Raw genomic sequence first — 17,928 nt, forward strand, 5'->3', positions numbered from 1 at the left:
AACCCCCAGACAGAGTGGGGGGGGGCAGAGGAGGGGGGGTTCGGGAGGTTTTGGGGTGGGGTTTTGGGGTCCCTGCCGTGCCCCAGCAGCCCCAGCTCCCGACTGCTTTCGTTTTCCCCCAGCACGCCCGGGGCACGCCCAGGGTGCCCCCCCAAAAAAAACCGAACCCCCAGAGTGCCCACCCCCCCACACTGGGACCCCCCCAAAATCAGCTGTAGAACCCCCCCCCCTCCCCCTGTGAGGTTGGGTGAGGGGAGGACCCCAAACTTCCCCCCCCCACACCCCCATCGTGCCCTACAAACTGAACAGGGGTTCGGGGTTCCCCTTTTCCAGCCTGGCTGGGCTCCCCCCTTTCCACCCCCAAAATCCCGCTGTGGCACGAGGGCCGTGGTCACCCCCACCCTGGGGACCCCACGGGACCCCCCCCAATTCCCAGCTGGCACCACCAAAAGCTGGCACAGCTCCCAGGGAGGGCACCCCAGAGCCGTGGGGGACCCCAAAACACCAGGAAAAAACCAAACCCGGACCCCTCAGAGCAGCGCCACGGGAGCCTGGAGTCAAAAACCACAGCAGGGGAACCCCAAAAACATCCCAGGAGGAGCCTGGAATTCGGGATGGCCACAAAGGGAACCCCAAAAACGTCCCAGGAGGAGCCTGGAATTCAGGATGGCCACAAAGGGAACCCCAAAAACGTCCCAGGAGGAGCCTGGAATTCGGGATGGCCACAAAGGGAACCCCAAAAACATCCCAGGAGGAGCCTGGAATTCGCGATGGCACCACGGGAACCCCAAAAACATCCCAGGAGGAGCCTGGAATTCGGGATGGCACCACGGGAACCCCAAAAACATCCCAGGAGGAGCCTGGAATTCGGTATGGCCACAAAGGGAACCCCAAAAAACATCCCAGGAGGAGCCTGGAATTCGGTATGGCCACAAAGGGAACCCCAAAAACATCCCAGGAGGAGCCTGGAATTCGGGATGGCCACAAAGGGAACCCCAAAAACATCCCAGGAGGAGCCTGGAATTCGCGATGGCACCGTGCTGGCATCACCCCCTGATCCCCCGCATCGTTCACAGCACAAAAACTGCAAAACATTTCCCCATTTTGGGCGCAATTCGGATTTTTTTTTTTTTTCCAGCTCCGCCCAGCTCCCGCTCACCCCAAATATTAAACACCCCTAAATATTAAACACCCTTAAATATTTTTTCCCTGCCCCCAAATATTTCCAACTGATTTTAGGTCCTTAGATTCCACATCCGTCCCAGTCCGGGGCTGCCTCGTGCCGGGATAATTCCGGCGTCTCCCGTTTCCACTGGAGGCAGCTGCGGCCAGAGCATCCCAGAGCTCCGGGCCGGAATTCCGGCTCCAAAGGGGTTAAACCCCCCCGGGGCACAACCGAGGAGAGAAAGCGCCTGGAAATGTAAAGTGCCGTTTATTTATTATTTTTTTTCCCCCCCCACCTCCCTCCCCCCACCCATGATGAAAATATCGAGTTTAAAAAAAAAAAAGAAAAAAAAGAAAAAAAAAAAAAGAAATTAATTGCACCACCGAACTGCTCTCATCCACGCTCTCCTCCTCCTTTTCCTCCTCTTCCTCCTCCTAAACCCAGCACCAAAACTTACGGAAAATAGCCCGAAACTTGAGGAACCTTCCCCGCTTCCCACATAAAAATAAGAGGCAAAATCCATCACATCGAGCACCCCACGGCTCCAGGGTGGCCAGCAAGCACAGACCCCTCACATCTGGGGTGTTCCCCCCAAAACTGGGGTGTTCTCCCCAAAATTGGGGTGTTCTCCCCAAAATTGGGGTGTTCTCCCTCCCTCCCCCCAAGAAAATTGGGGTGTCCCCCCTTTGGGGATGTGGCTGCCCTGGGGGCTGGCCCCAGGCGGGGCAGTGCCTTTGTCCTGTGCTGGAAAACAGGAAAGGGAAAAAAAATAAAAAAGGGATGAGGGATTTGGGGGTTACCCAGCCCTGGGAGTTAATTTTGGGTGGGGGGCTCCATGGTGGGAGCCAGGACGGGCAGAGGGTGGCAGCTGCCAGCCTGACTGGGTGAAAAACGGCCAAAAAAAAAAAAAGAAAAAAAAAAAGGAAAACACCGAAAGATTCCCACCCAACTTCCCAAATCCTCACAGGAGGGGGGCTCGGGGGGTTTGCCAAGCCCACGGTTCACCCCAAAATCCACGTGGTGGGAAGGGAGGGGGGTCGGGGCATGGGGGGCTGCAATGTCCTCGATGGGAGGGACAACGCGGGGACAACGTGGGCTGGATGAGGCGGCTCGGGGTGGCTTCATCCCCGGCCAGGGGGCTCCGATGGGGAATCCTGGAGCTCCGCCACATCCACAAGGGCTGAGGCCACCCCTGGGATGGGCCCGAGGCGGCTGGAGAGGGGAAAACCTCAGCCTGGAGGGTTCCCTGTGCCCCCGAGGGGATCAGGACAGGGACCCCGACCCCGGCACGGCCACCGGGAACGGCCGGGCTCGGCCTCCGCCGCTCCAGGGAAGGGAAAGCCACGCTCCCCCCTCACCTGGACGCTGAAAAGTGGGAGGCACCTGCATCCCCATCCCCATCCCCATCCCCATCCCCATCCCCATCCCCATTATTCCCAGCTCCAGCCCTGCTCGGCCCCCATGGATCCGGCCCCTCCCCTGAACATCCAGCTCGGGACAAGGCCAGGCTTTGAAAGAACCGTTTAAAAAGCACACCAGGCACACACGGATCTCTGCTCTGCCCCCACGCCCAGCTGTGTCCCCAGGCAGGGCGGTGACACCGCTCTGGGCCACCCTAGGCAGCGTTTTCTCCGTTCCTGATCCCAGATTCTCCATCCCAGAGAGAAAACCCGGCAGGAGGTGAAGCACCAGCTGCCAGCTCCTCATCCCCACACCTCACACCCCCTCGTTACCTTCTTTTTTAACCCGAGTGCACACATCCCCCCCCCCCCCGCCAAAAAAAAAAAAACCCCAAAAAACCAAACCGAAACAAACCAACCCAAAACAAAGAAAAAACCAACATAAGCAGCACCACAATTCCCAAGTGTCAGGAGCTCCAGAGCTTGGAGCAGAGGCCTGGAACAGCCCCACAGCCGAAGGGACCGAGCCCTCCGGGCAGCCCCGGAGGATGGAGACGCTGCCGGGGCCCGGAGCTTTGTGGCTCGGAGCGTTGGGGCTCGGAGGGAGGAAGGAGGGGCAGTTCTGCCGTGGAAGGAGCAGAGGAAGCGGTGCCAGAGGCAGCAGCGCCGGGCCGGGCTCACATGGCAGCTCGGGTGGGAGTGCTGGGCTGGTTCAGCCGCAGCGTCCGGCACAGCCAGCCCGCAAAATCCACCTCCTCCACCTCGGAGCGCTTGATGAACGTGTGGCTCTGCAAGCGCAGGGAAAACGCGGTCAGGAGCTACCCCCGAGGAGAAGCCCAGATCCCAAAAAGCCAGCCCTGTGCTGTGGGATACGCCCTGGAGAGGGGGGAGATCCCAATCCGGGGGGAAAAGGAATTGGGGAAAACGTTTTTTGTTCTTTGCAGCCCTCTGTCCTTCACAGGCAGGAATTCCTTCCCAAATTCCCATCCAGCGCTGCCCTCTGGCAGTGGGAGCCATTCCCTGTGTCCTGTCCCTCCAGCCCTTGTCCCCAGTCCCTCTCCAGCTCTCCTGGAGCCCCTTTGTGCCCTGGAAGGGCTCGGAGCTCTCCCTGGATCCTGCTCCTCTCCAGGGGAGCACCCCCAGCTCTCCCAGCCTGGCTCCAGAGGGGCTCCAGCCCTGGAGCAGCTCCAGCCCCTCCTCTGGACCATCTCCAGCAGCTCCAGGTCCTCCTGCTGTTGGACCAGAGCTGGAGGCAGCTCTGCAGGTGGGGGTCTCAGCTGGGTGGGCAGAATCCCCCCTTTCCTGCTGCCCAGGACTCAGCTCTGGGATCTCTGGGGATCTCTGGGATCCAGCCCTCAGTGCCACCCAGCTTGTCCCAGGCAGAATTCCCAGCAGAAATCCACCACGGCCCCTGGATAAAGGGGGTCAGCCCCTCCCATCTGCCTCGCCCTGGGCAGGAGAAAAATCCTCCCCCCACTCACCATCAGCATCTTCAGATCTGCTCGTTCCGCTGGGTTTTTAATTAAGCTGGAATGAGAAGAACAAGAGAGCGAAGCCAAGGTGAGATTCCTTGTGGGAACGTGGGGATCAGGCTGGAGAAGCTCCAGCTTCACCCAAAACCCCTCAGGATCCCGGGAGAGGCCCCAGCCCTGCCAGGGAGGGCTGCAGGATCCATCTCTTCCACGCTGTGGGGACAAACAAACGGAGAAGGGGCCCTGAAGCTGGGCAGGAATCGGGGATTTTTGTCACATCCGATCTCTGGGAGCTCTGGCAGCACCTCCAGGTGTCCCTGTGCCCACGGGGTGACTCAGCCCCAGGATCTGCTCCACCACTCCCCCTCGCCAGGCTCAGATTTGGAAGGAGCTGGGATCCTGCTCAGCAGCCCCAAAGATAAACTGCTTTTATTCCAACCCTTCCCAAGGCAGGAGCTCCCAGCACAGGGTGGGATCAGGCAGGGAGACAGAGGGTGAAGCTCTCAGGGAGCACGTCCAGGCCTCCACCTCCGGCCAGCAGATGAAATCCTCACCATTTATTTACAAACTCCTGGAAATCTTGCGTGAAGACTCCACTTGGCAGCTTGGGGGGCGGCTGCGGAGAGAAGGGAAAGGGGTTCCTGCACCGCTGCTGCGCCAAAAATCAGCGGCAGCTGCAGTGTCAGGGAGCTCTGCCCCACAGCCACTCTCGTCCTCCTCATCCTCGCTGCTCTTCCAGCCAGGAAAACCCTTCCCTGCCATTCCTTCCCCTGCTGCTCCAGCTGGCTCTGCACCTGGGGGACCCCACACCGAACCCCAGCCAAAGCATCCCAATCCTAAATCCAGCCTCACAAATCCCAGCTCTGGCCGTGCCTATGGCTGATGAAACAATCCCAAAATGAGAATTTTCCAGCACCCTTTTGGAAAGGGAAGCTGCCCTTTGTTTGTCAGAGCTGTCCTTGCAAGCTGTGGCACAAGGGGGATGGCCTTAAGCTGAAGGAGGGAAGGTTTAGACGGGATTTTGGGATAAAATTCCTTCCTGTGAGGGTGGGGAGGCCCTGGGATGAATTCCCAGAGCAGCTGGGGCTGCCCCTGGATCCCTGGAATGTCCAAGGCCAGGCTGGAGCCCCCAGGGACGGGGGAAGGCGTCCCTGCCATGGCAGGGGTGGCACTGGACGGGATTTAAGGTCCTCCCCACCCAAACCGCCCTGGGATTCCACGACTGACCAAACGTGCCAGGCCCATCCCTGCGGAACCTCCGGGAAAACAAAGCCCCCACCTCGTTAACGATGTAATCCAGCAGCTCGAAGATGGCCATGGCAGGCCTGGCGTCCATCCCGTGGCCTGGGGGGTGACACGACACAAGCGGTGCTGAGAGGCTGCTCAGGGCTCAGTTTGGGGCGAAAAACACGGCTTTGGGGGAGTTCTGCTGGGAGAGGCTGAGGCAGCTCCCAGGGGAACCAAGTCACGGTTCAAGAGAAATCCAGCTGGTTGCCAAAATTCGGATTTCTTTCGCCAGCCCAGATTTATTTCCCAGCTCGGAATATTTGGACAGCACCAGACCGTCTACTCCACCTGGCTGGCGGCGCTTCCAGAGCCTTCTGCTCCCAAGGAAACGGCTCCAGCAGAGCCTCCCTGGAATCCTGGTGCTGCCTGTGAGAGCTCCCAGCAAAGCTCTTCCCAAAAAGCTGCCTCAGGGGAACGGGGGGGAAACAGAGGAACCTGCTGGCAAAGCCTGAGGAGCACGAGGGGCTGCGACAAAACCGGGGGAGCCCCATCCCGGCTGCGCCCACAGCTTGGGGGTCTGAGCCTTTCCACGGGACACGGGAGGGTCTGAGGAGCCCAGCAGATCCCAAATCCATCCCGAGAAACCCCTCCCCGAGCTCCCCAAACCTGCGGCGGGGCTGGGGCCGTGCCTTCCCTACGAACGCTCCCGCCGCAGCCCGCTCCGGAGCGGCTCCCCCGGCCCCGTCCCGGCCCCGCTCGTCCCCCGTGGAAGCGTTGCTGCCGATGCACACCACAGCCCCTACCACTGACGGGGCGTCCTGGGGGCCTGGCCCGCGGCGAGATGCTGGGGGATTCTCCCTCCGCCCCGTCCACCACAGGACGGCCAAAAATTGCTTCCAGTTCCTTGGAGTCTGGCGGGGGGATTGGGTACCTTCCGATCGACAGCTCCACTAGGGACAGCCCCATGCTCCAGATGTCCGACTGCACCGAGTAGTGCGTGCCCTGCAGGCGCTCGGGCTGCGGGGAGAGCACCGGGAGAGGCGTGAGAGGGGACAGGGCGCGGGGAGAACGGGGCTGGGAATGGGACTGGGAATGGGGAGAATGGCACCCAGAGCACCGGGAGAGGCGTGAGAGGGGACAGGGCGCGGGGAGAACGGGGCTGGGAATGGGGAGAATGGCACCCAGAGCACCGGGAGAGGCGTGAGAGGGGACGGGGCGCGGGGAGAACGGGGCTGGGAATGGGGAGAATGGCACCCAGAGCACCGGGAGAGGCGTGAGAGGGGACGGGGCGCGGGGAGAACGGGGGAACGGGGCTGGGAATGGGGCTGGGAATGGGGATAATGGCACCCAGAGCACCGGGAGAGGCGTGAGCAGGGACGGGGCGCGGGGAGAACGGGGCTGGGAATGGGGATAATGGCATGGGGAACGGGGACTGGGAATGGGGATAATGGCACCCAGAGCACCGGGAGAGGCGTGAGCAGGGACGGGGCGCGGGGAGAACGGGGCTGGGAATGGGGATAATGGCATGGGGAACGGGGACTGGGAATGGGGATAATGGCACCCAGAGCACCGGGAGAGGCGTGAAAGGGGATGGGGCGCGGGGAGAATGGGGGATCGGGGCTGGGAATGGGGAGAATGGCACTGGGAATGGGGATAATGGCATGGGGAACGGGGCTGGGAATGGCATGGGGAATGGGGATAATGGCACGGGGAATGGGGGGAACGGGGACTGGGAATGGGGAGATAATGGCACCCACAGCACTGGGAGAACTGTGAGCAGGGACAGGGATAATGGGGAGAACGGGGACTGGGAATGGGGATAATGGCATGGGGAATGGGGAGAACGGGGCTGGGAATGGGGAGAATGGCACTGGGAATGGGGATAATGGCATGGGGAACGGGGGAAATGGGGCTGGAAATGGGGATAATGGCACCCAGAGCACTGGGAGAGGTGTGAGCAGGGATGGGAATAATGGGGAGAACGGGGCTGGGAATGGGGGATAATGGCACCCAGAGAACTGGGAGAGCCGTGAGCAGGGACAGGGCAGGGGGATAATGGGGAGAATGGGGCTGGGAATGGGGGGAACAGGACTGGGAATGGGGAGAACAGGACTGGGAATGGGGGGATAGTGGCACCCAGAGCTCTGGGAATGGGGATAACAGCACTGGGAATGGGGGAGAATGGCACCCATGGCACAGGGAATGGGGAGAATGGAAAAGAAGGATGATGCGCAGAAAAAAGCCCTTGCAGCATCTCATCCGCACTCCCAGCCCAGCAGCATTCCCAGCTACTTGTGTTTGGGAGACTGGAACACCCAGCAGGAATTTATTTCCCTGTGTGCTGAAATCTGAGGAACTCAGCTGATCCATAAAAATGTGTTTTCCTGCTCACTCCTCTTAACACCCAAGAGGAACCAGAGGAGCAGAAAATCCACTCGAGGTTATGGAGATTAAAAGAAAAAAATTAGAAATAAATCAATCCGTGCAAGTCATCCCCACTGGCAGCTCCGAGGCAGCTTGGAGCCAGGGCCTGGGAGCAGAGGGGACAGGATTTTTAAATAGCCCCTGTCTAACTATAACTGCACTTGAATAACCATTCCCAAAATACAGGAGCAGCTCAGACCTCAGGATCCCTCCCTGGGAGGGTGGGGAGGCCCTGGCACAGGTTCCCAGAGAAGCTGTGGCTGCCCCTGGATCCCTGGAAGTGTCCAAGGCCAGGCTGGATGGGGCTTGGAGCAGCCTGGGGCAGTGGGAAGTGTCCCTGTGAACCGGATGGGGATGGAAACAGAGCTGAGGTGATCCCAAAATACCCCAAAAACCCCACCTGGAAGGAACTTACAGACATGTAGGACCGAGTTCCCACAAAGGAGTTGGCCATGGAGTCAATGAGCTGCCCGCTGACCCCGAAATCACAGAGCTTAATCTCCCCTCGGGAATTCACCAGGATGTTGGAGGGTTTCACATCTGGGAACAGCGAGAGAGAGGGGAGCGTGAAGGTGGCTCTGGGTGACACCTGGCCCTGCAGGCTGGGACTTCCCTGCTCTCACCTCTGTGCATGATCTGGTGCTTCTCCCGCAGATAGGCCAGGCCCCGCAGAACCTGGGGGGAATCCAAGGGAGGGATGAGAGCAGGGCTGAGGGACGAGCTCTGCCCTCAGCTCAGAGGGAGCTGTGGTGTCCACATCCCTCAGGGTTTGCCCTTTATCCCCAGTGCCATCGCAGGTTTTGGGTGAACCACCCCAAAAAGCTTCTCCCAAACCTCCTGGAGGTGAAGGCAACGTTATCCAGAGGGGCTGGAGGTGGGGAAAGGGGTTGGGAATATTTCCCCTCTGCTCTGGCCTCTTGGCCCAGGAAAGTGCAGTTCCCAGGATTGGGAAACACAAAAAGCATCCCAGGGCAGGCCAGGCATTATTCCCAATCCCTGCCCAGCAAATCCCCCCTGGAAGCCTGAGCAGCCCCATCACTCACCGCTATACTGACTTTGCCCAGGATTTCCTCAGGAATTCTTTTGGCTTCTTTCAACACTTGATCCAAAGAGCCACCATCCTGAAATAAAGACCGTGGGCATGAGCAACACAGCAATTCCCAGCAGGAAAACAGAGCAGCTGGATCAGCAGGGGAGCAGGTGCCAGGTGAACAGCACTGAGCACTCTCCTTTCCCAGCCCAAAAAAAAAGGGGGAGATCTGGTGATCTGAGCTCAGGTTTATCACCGAAAACTGGTTTTGGTTTGTGTTTTTAACCAGCTCTGCTTCTTGCTGTTGGTTCTTTGCCTCCTTCCACCAGTGGGAATGCCAAGGTGGCGCCGAGTCGGAGGAGAAATAACATCATTCCCCACCAGAAACAAGAGAGTTTTGCTCACTGAGCCCTCTCAGCAGGCTCTGCAGAGCAGTGGGTTGGCAACATTTCCGTTTGGCCAAGCCCCAAACCTCTGCTTCCTCTTCCCAAAAAGTCGCTGTCTCCCTCATCCCGAGGCAGGAACGTGCGGCTCCCAGCAGGAGCGGAGCGGCCAGAGCTTGCCCGGAGGCACTCAGCTGGCAGGGAGAGGGCACCGGGAGAGGGCAGGGCCTCACCATGTGCTCCATGCAGATGGAGATCTCCCCGTCGCTGTAGAAGGCCCCGTAAAACCCCACGATGTAGGGGGAGTTGCACTCGTGCAGCACCTGCAGCTCCCGGATGATCTGGTTCCTGATGGCGGGCTTGATTTCCAAATGGATCAGCTGCCAGGAGAGAGAACAGGCGAGGGGTGACTGCTGGGAAACAAAGGAACCCACCACGGGGAGCAGCCCTGAGCGCTGCCAAGGAGAGAGGTCTTCAAGGGAGGCGCTGCTCTGGAGCAGAATTTTTCCCATTTGCAGATTAATATTAAAGTGCCAGGACACGGGGAATGGCTCCCAATGCCAAAGGATGGGATATTGGGAATAAACCCCAGGAGGATGGGCAGGCCCTGGCACGGGGTGCCCAGAGCAGCTGTGGCTGCCCCCGGATCCCTGGAATGTCCAAGGCCAGGCTGGACACTGGGGCTTGGAGCAGCCTGGGACAGAGGGAGGTGTCCCTGCCACGGCAGGGGTGGCACTGGGTGGGATTTGAGGTCTCTCCAAGCCCATCCAGAGTGGGAATTCCATGCTGAGGGCAGAGGGAGAGCCCTGCGCTGCCTCAGCCACGGAAGGCGCCGGGATTGCAGCGGACAGGGGCGGAAGGACGAGTCAGGAGTTTGATCTCAGCTCCTCTGAGTCAGCAGCCAGGAACATTTTCACAAGCTCTGGAGGTGTTGTAAGAAGGTGCTCTGAGATCAAGGAAACCACAGAAAAGAAAAAGCCCCTGTGAAGGTTCTGGACGAGAACCAGCGGCGGCTTCTGGGGCTCCACGTGGAGCAGGGGCAGAGCGGGGAGGGAAAAACCCTGAGTGGGCTGGAACTGGATGATCTGTGAGGCCCCTTCCAAGCCAAACCATTCCATGATTCCATGATCCCAAGGGCAGGAGAGACTCTGGAGGAGGCAGAGCGGTGACTGTGCTGCTCCTGCCTCTCCCAGAGGAAGCAGCTCCTGGTTTTCTACTCCGCTGTTCCCAATGTTCCCGATGAAGCCAGGCCTGAGGGGAACCTCTGACCTTGCTTGGGATGACCTTGGGATGTGTTAAACGGGGCTGAGGGATGAGGGGTGTGTGTGCCAAGCCCACCCTTCCCACTGCCACTGCCAGCCCTCCTCAGCCCACATCCCACAGTCCTCAGGAGATCCAATTCCAGTCACTTTGTCCATCAGAACCGGGAAAACAATAAACTCCTGTTTTCCAGAGCCCAGGGATCTGTCACCGGCAGTGCAGCCTCTCCCAAAGGAAACAGCTCCACGCAGAACCCATCTGGGAGCAGCCAGGACCCTGCTCCTGACCCAGGTGAGGTGATGAAGGTGCAAATGCAGAGAGAATCCATCCCAATCCATCCCTCCCAGGGCCAGGAGAGCTCCAGATGCTCCCCAGCCCCTCGTTACCTTCCGTGCCATGACGAGCCCCGAGGGTTTGTGCTGCACTTTGGTGACCACCCCGCCATTGCCAGCACCCAGCTCGGAGATCCTCTCAAAGTCATCGTCCTTCAGCTCCCCTACTTTGGCTTTCTGCGTCAGGAAAGCTTCCAGGCGCTTCTTCTGCTGCTCATCCAGCTCCAGCTCCTCCAGCTTCTTCTGCAGGTCCACCAGGTTAGCCCTGGAGAGGGGAGGAGGCGATGGGAGATGGTCAGCACCATGGGAAGGAGGCTTTGGTTTTTAGGGAAGTGGAGGGAAGTGATGGAAAAGCATCCCCTGACATGTCCTGAGCCCCTGGCAGTGGGATCACCTGGACAGGGAGACCTGGAGAAGTCCCTGCCAACACACACGGCCCCGCTGGAGAGGAGCTTTGGAGCAGTCAGGTGTTTTTGGGAGAGCCAAGGAACAGGAGAAATCCCTCAGCCCTTAAAGAGGCAGCAGCAGAGGCCGCTCCCTGTCCCGGGGAGCCAAGCTTGGCTCGTGTGTAACGTGAGAAGGGCTTTCCATGGGGTCCAGCAGCTCCATTACAGCCCCTGCCCCAAATCCTGAGCACAAAGGGGGTCTGTGCTCCCCCAGCACCTGCTGTCGAGCCCCCACCGCCCGGGCCAGCTCCAGCTGCTCCGTCCCAGCTGCTGCCCACCGCCTTGTCCCCCCTCACCCACACCCAGGGGGACGTGTGGGGAGGGTCTCACTCCATCCCTCCTGCCCAGCACCCCCACGTACCTCCCTGCACCCCCTCTCACCCCACACGTCCCATCTGCAGAGCCCCCACCAGAGCACAGCCTGGCTCTCCAGGCCTGGGCCCGGCACCCCCCAGGCCTCAGCTGCCCCCTGCAAACCGGGGGGGCCCAGAGCAGCCTCTCCCATCCCATCCCAACCCATCCCAACGCCTTCCAACCCCCAACCTCCTCTCCTGGCTCTGCCTCCCTGACCCCTCACCTGCCCCACACTGCCCGGACTGCGCCCATCCAGCCCCCCGGGCCTGTCCCAGCTCCCCCGGACCTGTCCCGGTTCCCCCAAGCCTTCCCCGGTTCCCCCCGAGCCTGTCCCAGGTCCCTGCTCACACCTTCCCAGGCCTCCCCAAACCTGTCCCGGCTCCTCCAGGCCTCCCCTGGCCCTCCCCACGCCCCGTGCCCGCCGTGCCCCGACCCTCAGGCCCGCTGCCCGCTGTGTCCCGGCCTCCCCGGTCCGCTCAGGCCCGGTGTCCCCGAGGCCCGGTGTGTCCCCCCCTTAGGCCCGCGTCCCCCCCAGGCCCAGCCCCGCTGCCGGGGCGGTCCCGGCCGGGCCTGACTCACTCGGCGGAGCCGTCGGGGCTGGGCCCCTCGGCGGCGCTCGGGGCGATGTTGAGGGCGGGCAGCACCGGCTTCCTCTTGGCCGGCATGGCCGGGCCGGGCCGCGCCTGCGGGGCCGGGGGGGCGCGGCCGGGCGCGGGGGCGCGCGGGGGCGGGGCCGGGGCGGGGCCAGCGCCGGCCAATCGGGGGCGGGGTCGGGTCTGGGGGCGGAGCCGCGGCCGGTACCGGGGAGGGGGCCGGAACCGGGGCGGAGTCGAAGGGCGGGGCCACGGTCGGGGCTATGGAGGCGGGATCGGGAGCTCCGTGGGGCGGGATCGGGAGCTCCATGGGGCGGGATCGGGAGATCCCTGGGGCGGGATCGGGAGATCCATGGGGCGGGATCGGTAGCTCCGTGGGGCGGGATCGGGAGCTCCATGGGGCGGGATCGGTAGCTCCATGGGGCGGGATCGGAGGCTCCGTGGGGCGGGATCGGAGGCTCCGTGGGGCGGGGGCAGGACGCCCTGGGGGCGGAGCCCCGTACCGGCACAGGGGCGGGGCCCGGGGGAGGCGGTGCCTGAGCGCTCCGGGAAGAGCGCGCGGCGGGGCGGAGTCTCGCGAGATCTCGCTGAGGGGAGAAGGGCGTGGGTCCTGTGGCTCCGTGCTTCCCCCCCCCGCCCGAGGGGTACCGGCTGTGTGGCCGGAGCGTTAATTAAATAAACACTAATTAGCGACCCAGCAACGGGCAGCACCCCCTCAGCCCCTGCCTGCTCTGCTCATCCCGTTCCATGCCCGATCTCAGGCCCCGGGACCCCCGAGGCTCCTCAGGAGGGGCCCCGAGCAGCGGCGGGTGGCGGCACCGGGCGGGCGCCCTTTGCCCGGTCCCGGCGGGGCCATAAAGCGGGGAGCAGCCGCCGCCCGCTCGGGCAGAGGCCGTGGGGCGGCCGATAAGGGGCCGTGGCCTTGTCCCCGCGCCACGCCTGGGACACACGCAGCCTTAGTCACATCTGTCCCCTCCCTGTGTGTGATCACGGTTTCCCGGGATCCGGTGGGGTGGGATTCACTGAGGGAACGCAGGTGCTGCTGCTGTGCTGGTGCCCCTCATTGCAGGGGGACGAGGGTTTGGCACAGCGACCACCCCGTGTGCGGCCCGAGAGCCATGAGGGGCTTGTGGAATAATCTCAGGATGCTCTGGGTTGGGGTGGATTTTAAACACATCCCATTCCCATCAGGGACGCCTTCCACTGCCCCAGGCTTCTCCCAAGCCCTGTCCAGCCTGGCCTTGGACACTGCCAGGGATCCAGGGCTTCTCTGGGCACGCTGTGCCAGGTCCTGCCCACCCTCCCAGGGAACAATCCCTTCCCAATATCCCACCCATCCCTGCCCTCTGTCCGTGGGAAGCGATTCCCTTTCTCCTGTCCCTGCATCCCATGTCAATGGTCTCCCTCCAGGGAGAGCCACGGGGCACCAAAGTTTTTTCTGATAAGCCATAAGTGGTAGAGTCCAAGCCAATGTCCCCAGATATTGCCCTCAGCGCATATCGAATGTGATTAACGCCGAGACATCTGAAAAAAGGGAAACTGTCCCCAAAAGTGGGTGAAGGTTCATGGACAATTATAGCACCTGGACTTCGCCCGGCCCCTTCTGCCCTGCTTGGCAGAGGAGCACAAAAACATTTGGCTAATGAGTTACGGGTCCAGCCCTGGGGCGGCCTTGCCATCGCAGCCCGACGGCCCCAATCAGGGCTGGGACATTTTGCAATCTAGGATATTATTTCTGTGCAGTTGGAGTTTAAACTTTGCCACTCGGGTCAGGGAATCGCAAGGGAGGAGGAAGAGGAGGAGAGTGAAGGCCGGGCTTGTTGTCCACTGTGCTCAGAGAGAGTTGAGAGGACAATCCATGGCATCTCACGCAGGTATGTCCTGGCTGCCACGGCTCAATGAGATCCCATGGGGACATCAGGATTCACTGAGAGGGCTGAGGGTGAAGGACAGGGCGCAATAAAGCCCCGCGTCCACCTTGGCCAGGCAAATGTCAAGTAATGACAACTGTCCCCAGCTGGCCTGGAGGACGTTTGAGTCGGTCGGCTGGGTGGTGAGTTGGTCGGTCGGTCAGTCAGGGACTGGTCAGTCCTTTGGTCAGTGGGTTGGTTGTTCGGTCAGTCCATCCGTTGGTCACTTGGCCAATGGGTTGACTATTTGGTATCTTGGTCAGTTCATTGATTGACTGGTCAACCAGCTGGTCAGTGGGTCAGCTGCTCGGGGAGCTGCCATGTCAGCTGGCTGATTGGCCACTTGGGCTCGTGGTCAGCTGGCCATGCTCTCTCTGAGTTTGGGGTCTCAGCGGTGCCTGGGGTAGCAGTGAGGGGCCGAGTCCCCTCCCTGGGGTGACCGGTGGCCGCAGTCCCCTCCCCTCCACTTATCACCCCCTGGCTGGGCTGCTCTGGGTGGAAAACTGGAGGATTTGGCAATTTCAGCTGCTGGAAAGAGAGGGGGGGCACTGCCGTTGCCTGGAGCCCCCACATCCCATCCCACACCTGTAGGGCTTCTCCAGGGGGTGGCTGTGGGGGACACCAGGGGGCCTGGGCTGGGCAATGACCCTGCCGCCCCACAGCCATGGCCTCCAGCGCGGGCAGCCTCGAGAGCCTGGACCTGCTGGATCTCCTCTTCGACCACCAGGACGGGATCCTGCGCGGGGTGGAGCTGGGGACTCCGCAGGAAGCCTGGCCCCAGGACAGGGTGAGCCCCGGGCCGGACCCCGCCCCAGCTCGGCCCCGCCGGGTGCCAGCCCTGGGGTGTCACACCCCGGCGGCTCCCGGTGACGCTGCCGTGTCCTCGCAGCGTGCCCCGGACAGCGAGGACTTCCTGAGCTCCATCCTGGGCTCCGGGGACTCGGTGTCGGACTCGCCCAGCTGGTCCCCGGCCACCAGTGACAGCGGGGTGTCTGAGGACCCCCCCTCTGACCAGCACGACAGCCCCCCCCGGAGCTGTGACGGGGGTCCCCAAGAGGTCCTGTACCCCTACACAGAGCCCTGCCAGCCCCAGCCCCTCCCGGCGGGGTCTGGGGCTCTGCACCCCGAGGTCTCCATCGACCTGGGTGAGCCACACTGGGTGGGAGCCAGGCTGGGGGGCACTGGAGAGACTGGGGACACTGGGGAGCTGAGAGCGGTGGGGGATCGTGAGGAAATTAAGGGAGCTGGGGGAAACGAAAGAACTGGGAGGTGTGGTGGGCTGGGAGGAGATAGGGAGAGTGTGGAGAGCCTGGGAACTGGGGTGAACTGGGCAGACTGGTTTTGGGGAGGGGGCTAGGGCAGGACCAGAGGGACAGAGTCAGGGGCACTGGACTGGGCAAGTCACCCTGGTTCTGGGGCCACGGCAGAACCAGAAGCAGCAGGGGGAGGGTGCTGCAGTGGGGACACCGGGGATGCAGCACTGCTGTGAGCCCCGCTCTGCCCTCACCCAGACGTGTGGCACCCCGGGTTCTTCCTGGAGGAGAGCCAGGACCTGCCCGTGGTCCCCCCGCCTGCATCCTGTGCCCTCACTGTCAAGGACCTGCTGCTTTCGGGCAGCTCTGACAATGTGAGTCCCTGTCCCTGTGTGCCCAGCACTCCCTGTCCCCAGCCTTGTCCCTTCCTGGGCCCTGATCACCCCCATTCCCATTCCCATTCCCATTCCCATTCCCATTCCCATTCCCATTCCCATTCCCACACTTGTTCCCTTTCCCTTCCTGGTCCTTGTCGATGATCCCTGTCCCTTCCTGGCACTTTCACCCTGCTCCCAGCCAGGCTCCCTGGGGCCAGGTGGAGGTGACCCCCACCCAGGGGTGTCACCATTCCCTGTTCCTGCAGCAGCCACAGGCTCCTGGCTCCCTGCTCCGGCCCAGCCAGGGCCACTTCCAGGAGCTGGTGCTGACGGAGGATGAGAAGAAGCTGCTGCTGAAGGAGGGGGTGACCCTGCCCACGCAGCTGCCCCTCACCAAGGTGTGTGCCAGGACACCCGGGCAGGGTGTGGAGCGGGGGTCCCAGCCCTGGCGGCCCTGACCACCCCCCGTGTCTCCCCCAGTACGAGGAGCGGGTGCTGAAGAAGATCCGGAGGAAGATCCGGAACAAGCAGTCGGCTCAGGAGAGCCGCAAGAAAAAAAAGGAATACATTGACGGGCTGGAGAGCAGGTACAGAGCCCAGCCTCAGCTGGGCACGGTGACACCCCGAGCCCGGGGTGCTGCCATCGCCCTGGCTGTGCCCTGACCCCACCCTGCTCTCCCCGTGCCAGGATGTCGGCGTGCACGGCCCAGAACCAGGAGCTGCAGAGGAAAGTCCTGCACCTGGAGAAGCAGAACTCGTAGGTGTTTCCTGGGGTGGGATGGGCACGAGGTGGGGTGGGAAGCGTTGGGATGGCGGCTCACGGGCTCTCCTTGTTCCCAGATCCCTCCTGGAGCAGCTGAAGAAGCTCCAGGCCATGGTGGTTCAGTCGAGCAACAAGGCAGCACAGACGGGGACCTGCCTGGCGGTGCGTGGGGCCTGGGAGACGCGGAGATGGGCTGGGAGGGAGGGAGGGATGATGGAGGGATGGATGGATGATGGCTGGGTGGAGGTGCACTGGTAGGATATGAACCAGAAAGGGAGGGATGGAGGAATAGATGCACTCCTGGTTCTGCCAGCAGCTGTGACCCAGCTCCTGGTCCCTCTCCCCTGCTGTGCTCAGTGATGTCCCCTCTGTCCCCAGGTCCTGCTGCTCTCCTTCACCCTCATCGTCTTCCCCTCCATCAGCCCCTTTGCCCCTGGCAAGGCAGAGGCAGATGGTGACTTCAGGCCTGTGCGAGGTGAGGGCCGTGCTGGGCTGTCCTGGGCTGTGCTGAGCCACGTTGGGGCTTTGCTGGGGCTGTGTTGGGCTGTGCTGAGCTGTGCTGGGCTATCCTGGGCTGTGTTGGGCTGTGCTGGGCTGTGCTGGGGCTGTGCTGGGCTATCCTGGGCTGTGTTGGGCTGTGCTGGGGCTTTGTTGGGGCTGTCCTGCGCTGTGCTGGGCTGTGTTGGGCTATCCTGGGCTGTGCTGGGCTGTGCTGGGCTTGTGGGCTGTGCTGGGGCTGTGCTGGGCTGTGTTGGGCTATCCTGGGCTGTGCTGGGCTGTGCTGGGGCTTTGTTGGGGCTGTCCTGAGCTGTGCTGAGCTGAGCCAGAGCTGTGCCAGACCCTCAGGACCCCGGCGCAGACCCTGACCCTCGGTGGGGTTCAGTTTTCTCCAGGTCCCTGCACAACGCCGCCGCCTCCCGCGTGGTTCACACGCAGCCCCAGGCCGGGGAGGAGAAGCCCCCGGAGCCGCTGTTGTCGGAGCCGCTGTTGTCGGAGCCCCCCGAGATCCTACACGAGCCTTTCCAGGGCACGTTCCCGACGCTGCCGGACGAAGGGGCCCTGCGGAACCACACGCGGGCACCGCCCGGCGAGGGGCTGAGCCGCGAGGACCGGGACAGCGCCGAGGCCGTGCCAGGGGACGGCACCGTGCCGCAGCCGGGGCTGGCATCCCTGGCGTGGTCCGAGCCCGGGCACGGCCGGCCCGCGGGGCTGGAGCCGGCGGAGGAGCTTTAGGCAGAGCGGGGAGCACGGGGGTGCCATGGGGTGACAGCACCTCATCCCCTACAGGACAAGCCCTCGGGGGGCCCCTCCGGGACCTGCCTCCGGATGCTGGACGTGCTTGGCTTTGCTTGGATTCTGTCGACTGGGAAGAGGAGAGCGGTTCCCACTGGCCTAACTGGGAGAGAAGGGGCTGCTCCTGCCCCCCCCGGCACAGTGGGAGTTGTGGAAGGGACATGGGGCCGCTCAGGATGGGGCTGAGGAAGCGGGAGGGGCCCCGGCCTGATTGGCCGCTGATGGTGCAACTGGTTGGTTTTTGTT

General features: G+C 62.4%; 2 protein-coding genes across 3 annotated transcripts; one reads left to right on the forward strand and one right to left on the reverse strand.

Annotated features, from left to right (window-relative positions):
• Positions 1-2,597: 2,597 nt before the first annotated feature.
• Positions 2,598-12,185, reverse strand: MAP2K2 (mitogen-activated protein kinase kinase 2). Its single transcript, XM_040086981.1, has 11 exons — positions 12,073-12,185; positions 10,748-10,958; positions 9,335-9,481; positions 8,732-8,809; positions 8,312-8,363; positions 8,104-8,228; positions 6,068-6,281; positions 5,317-5,381; positions 4,592-4,653; positions 4,047-4,092; positions 2,598-3,353 (listed from the first exon to the last, which is right to left on the reverse strand). The coding sequence occupies exons 1-11, from the start codon at positions 12,156-12,158 to the stop codon at positions 3,243-3,245; spliced, it is 1,197 nt and encodes a 398-aa protein (XP_039942915.1). The 5' UTR covers positions 12,159-12,185; the 3' UTR covers positions 2,598-3,242.
• Positions 12,186-13,763: 1,578 nt separating this feature from the next.
• CREB3L3 (cAMP responsive element binding protein 3 like 3) lies at positions 13,764-17,915 on the forward strand. Of its 2 annotated transcripts, none has more exons than XM_040086776.1 (10): positions 13,764-13,960; positions 14,659-14,783; positions 14,886-15,141; positions 15,508-15,623; positions 15,893-16,024; positions 16,107-16,213; positions 16,315-16,383; positions 16,467-16,551; positions 16,768-16,864; positions 17,273-17,915. In XM_040086776.1, the coding sequence occupies exons 1-10, from the start codon at positions 13,945-13,947 to the stop codon at positions 17,620-17,622; spliced, it is 1,353 nt and encodes a 450-aa protein (XP_039942710.1). In that variant the 5' UTR covers positions 13,764-13,944; the 3' UTR covers positions 17,623-17,915. The 2 variants fall into 2 exon arrangements, with proteins under 2 accessions (XP_039942710.1, XP_039942711.1); XM_040086777.1 differs by having other exon boundaries at positions 15,896-16,024.
• The last annotated feature ends 13 nt before the right edge of the window (positions 17,916-17,928 follow it).

This window comes from Hirundo rustica, chromosome 26, assembly GCF_015227805.2.
Source record: "Hirundo rustica isolate bHirRus1 chromosome 26, bHirRus1.pri.v3, whole genome shotgun sequence".
Lineage (NCBI taxonomy): Eukaryota > Metazoa > Chordata > Aves > Passeriformes > Hirundinidae > Hirundo > Hirundo rustica.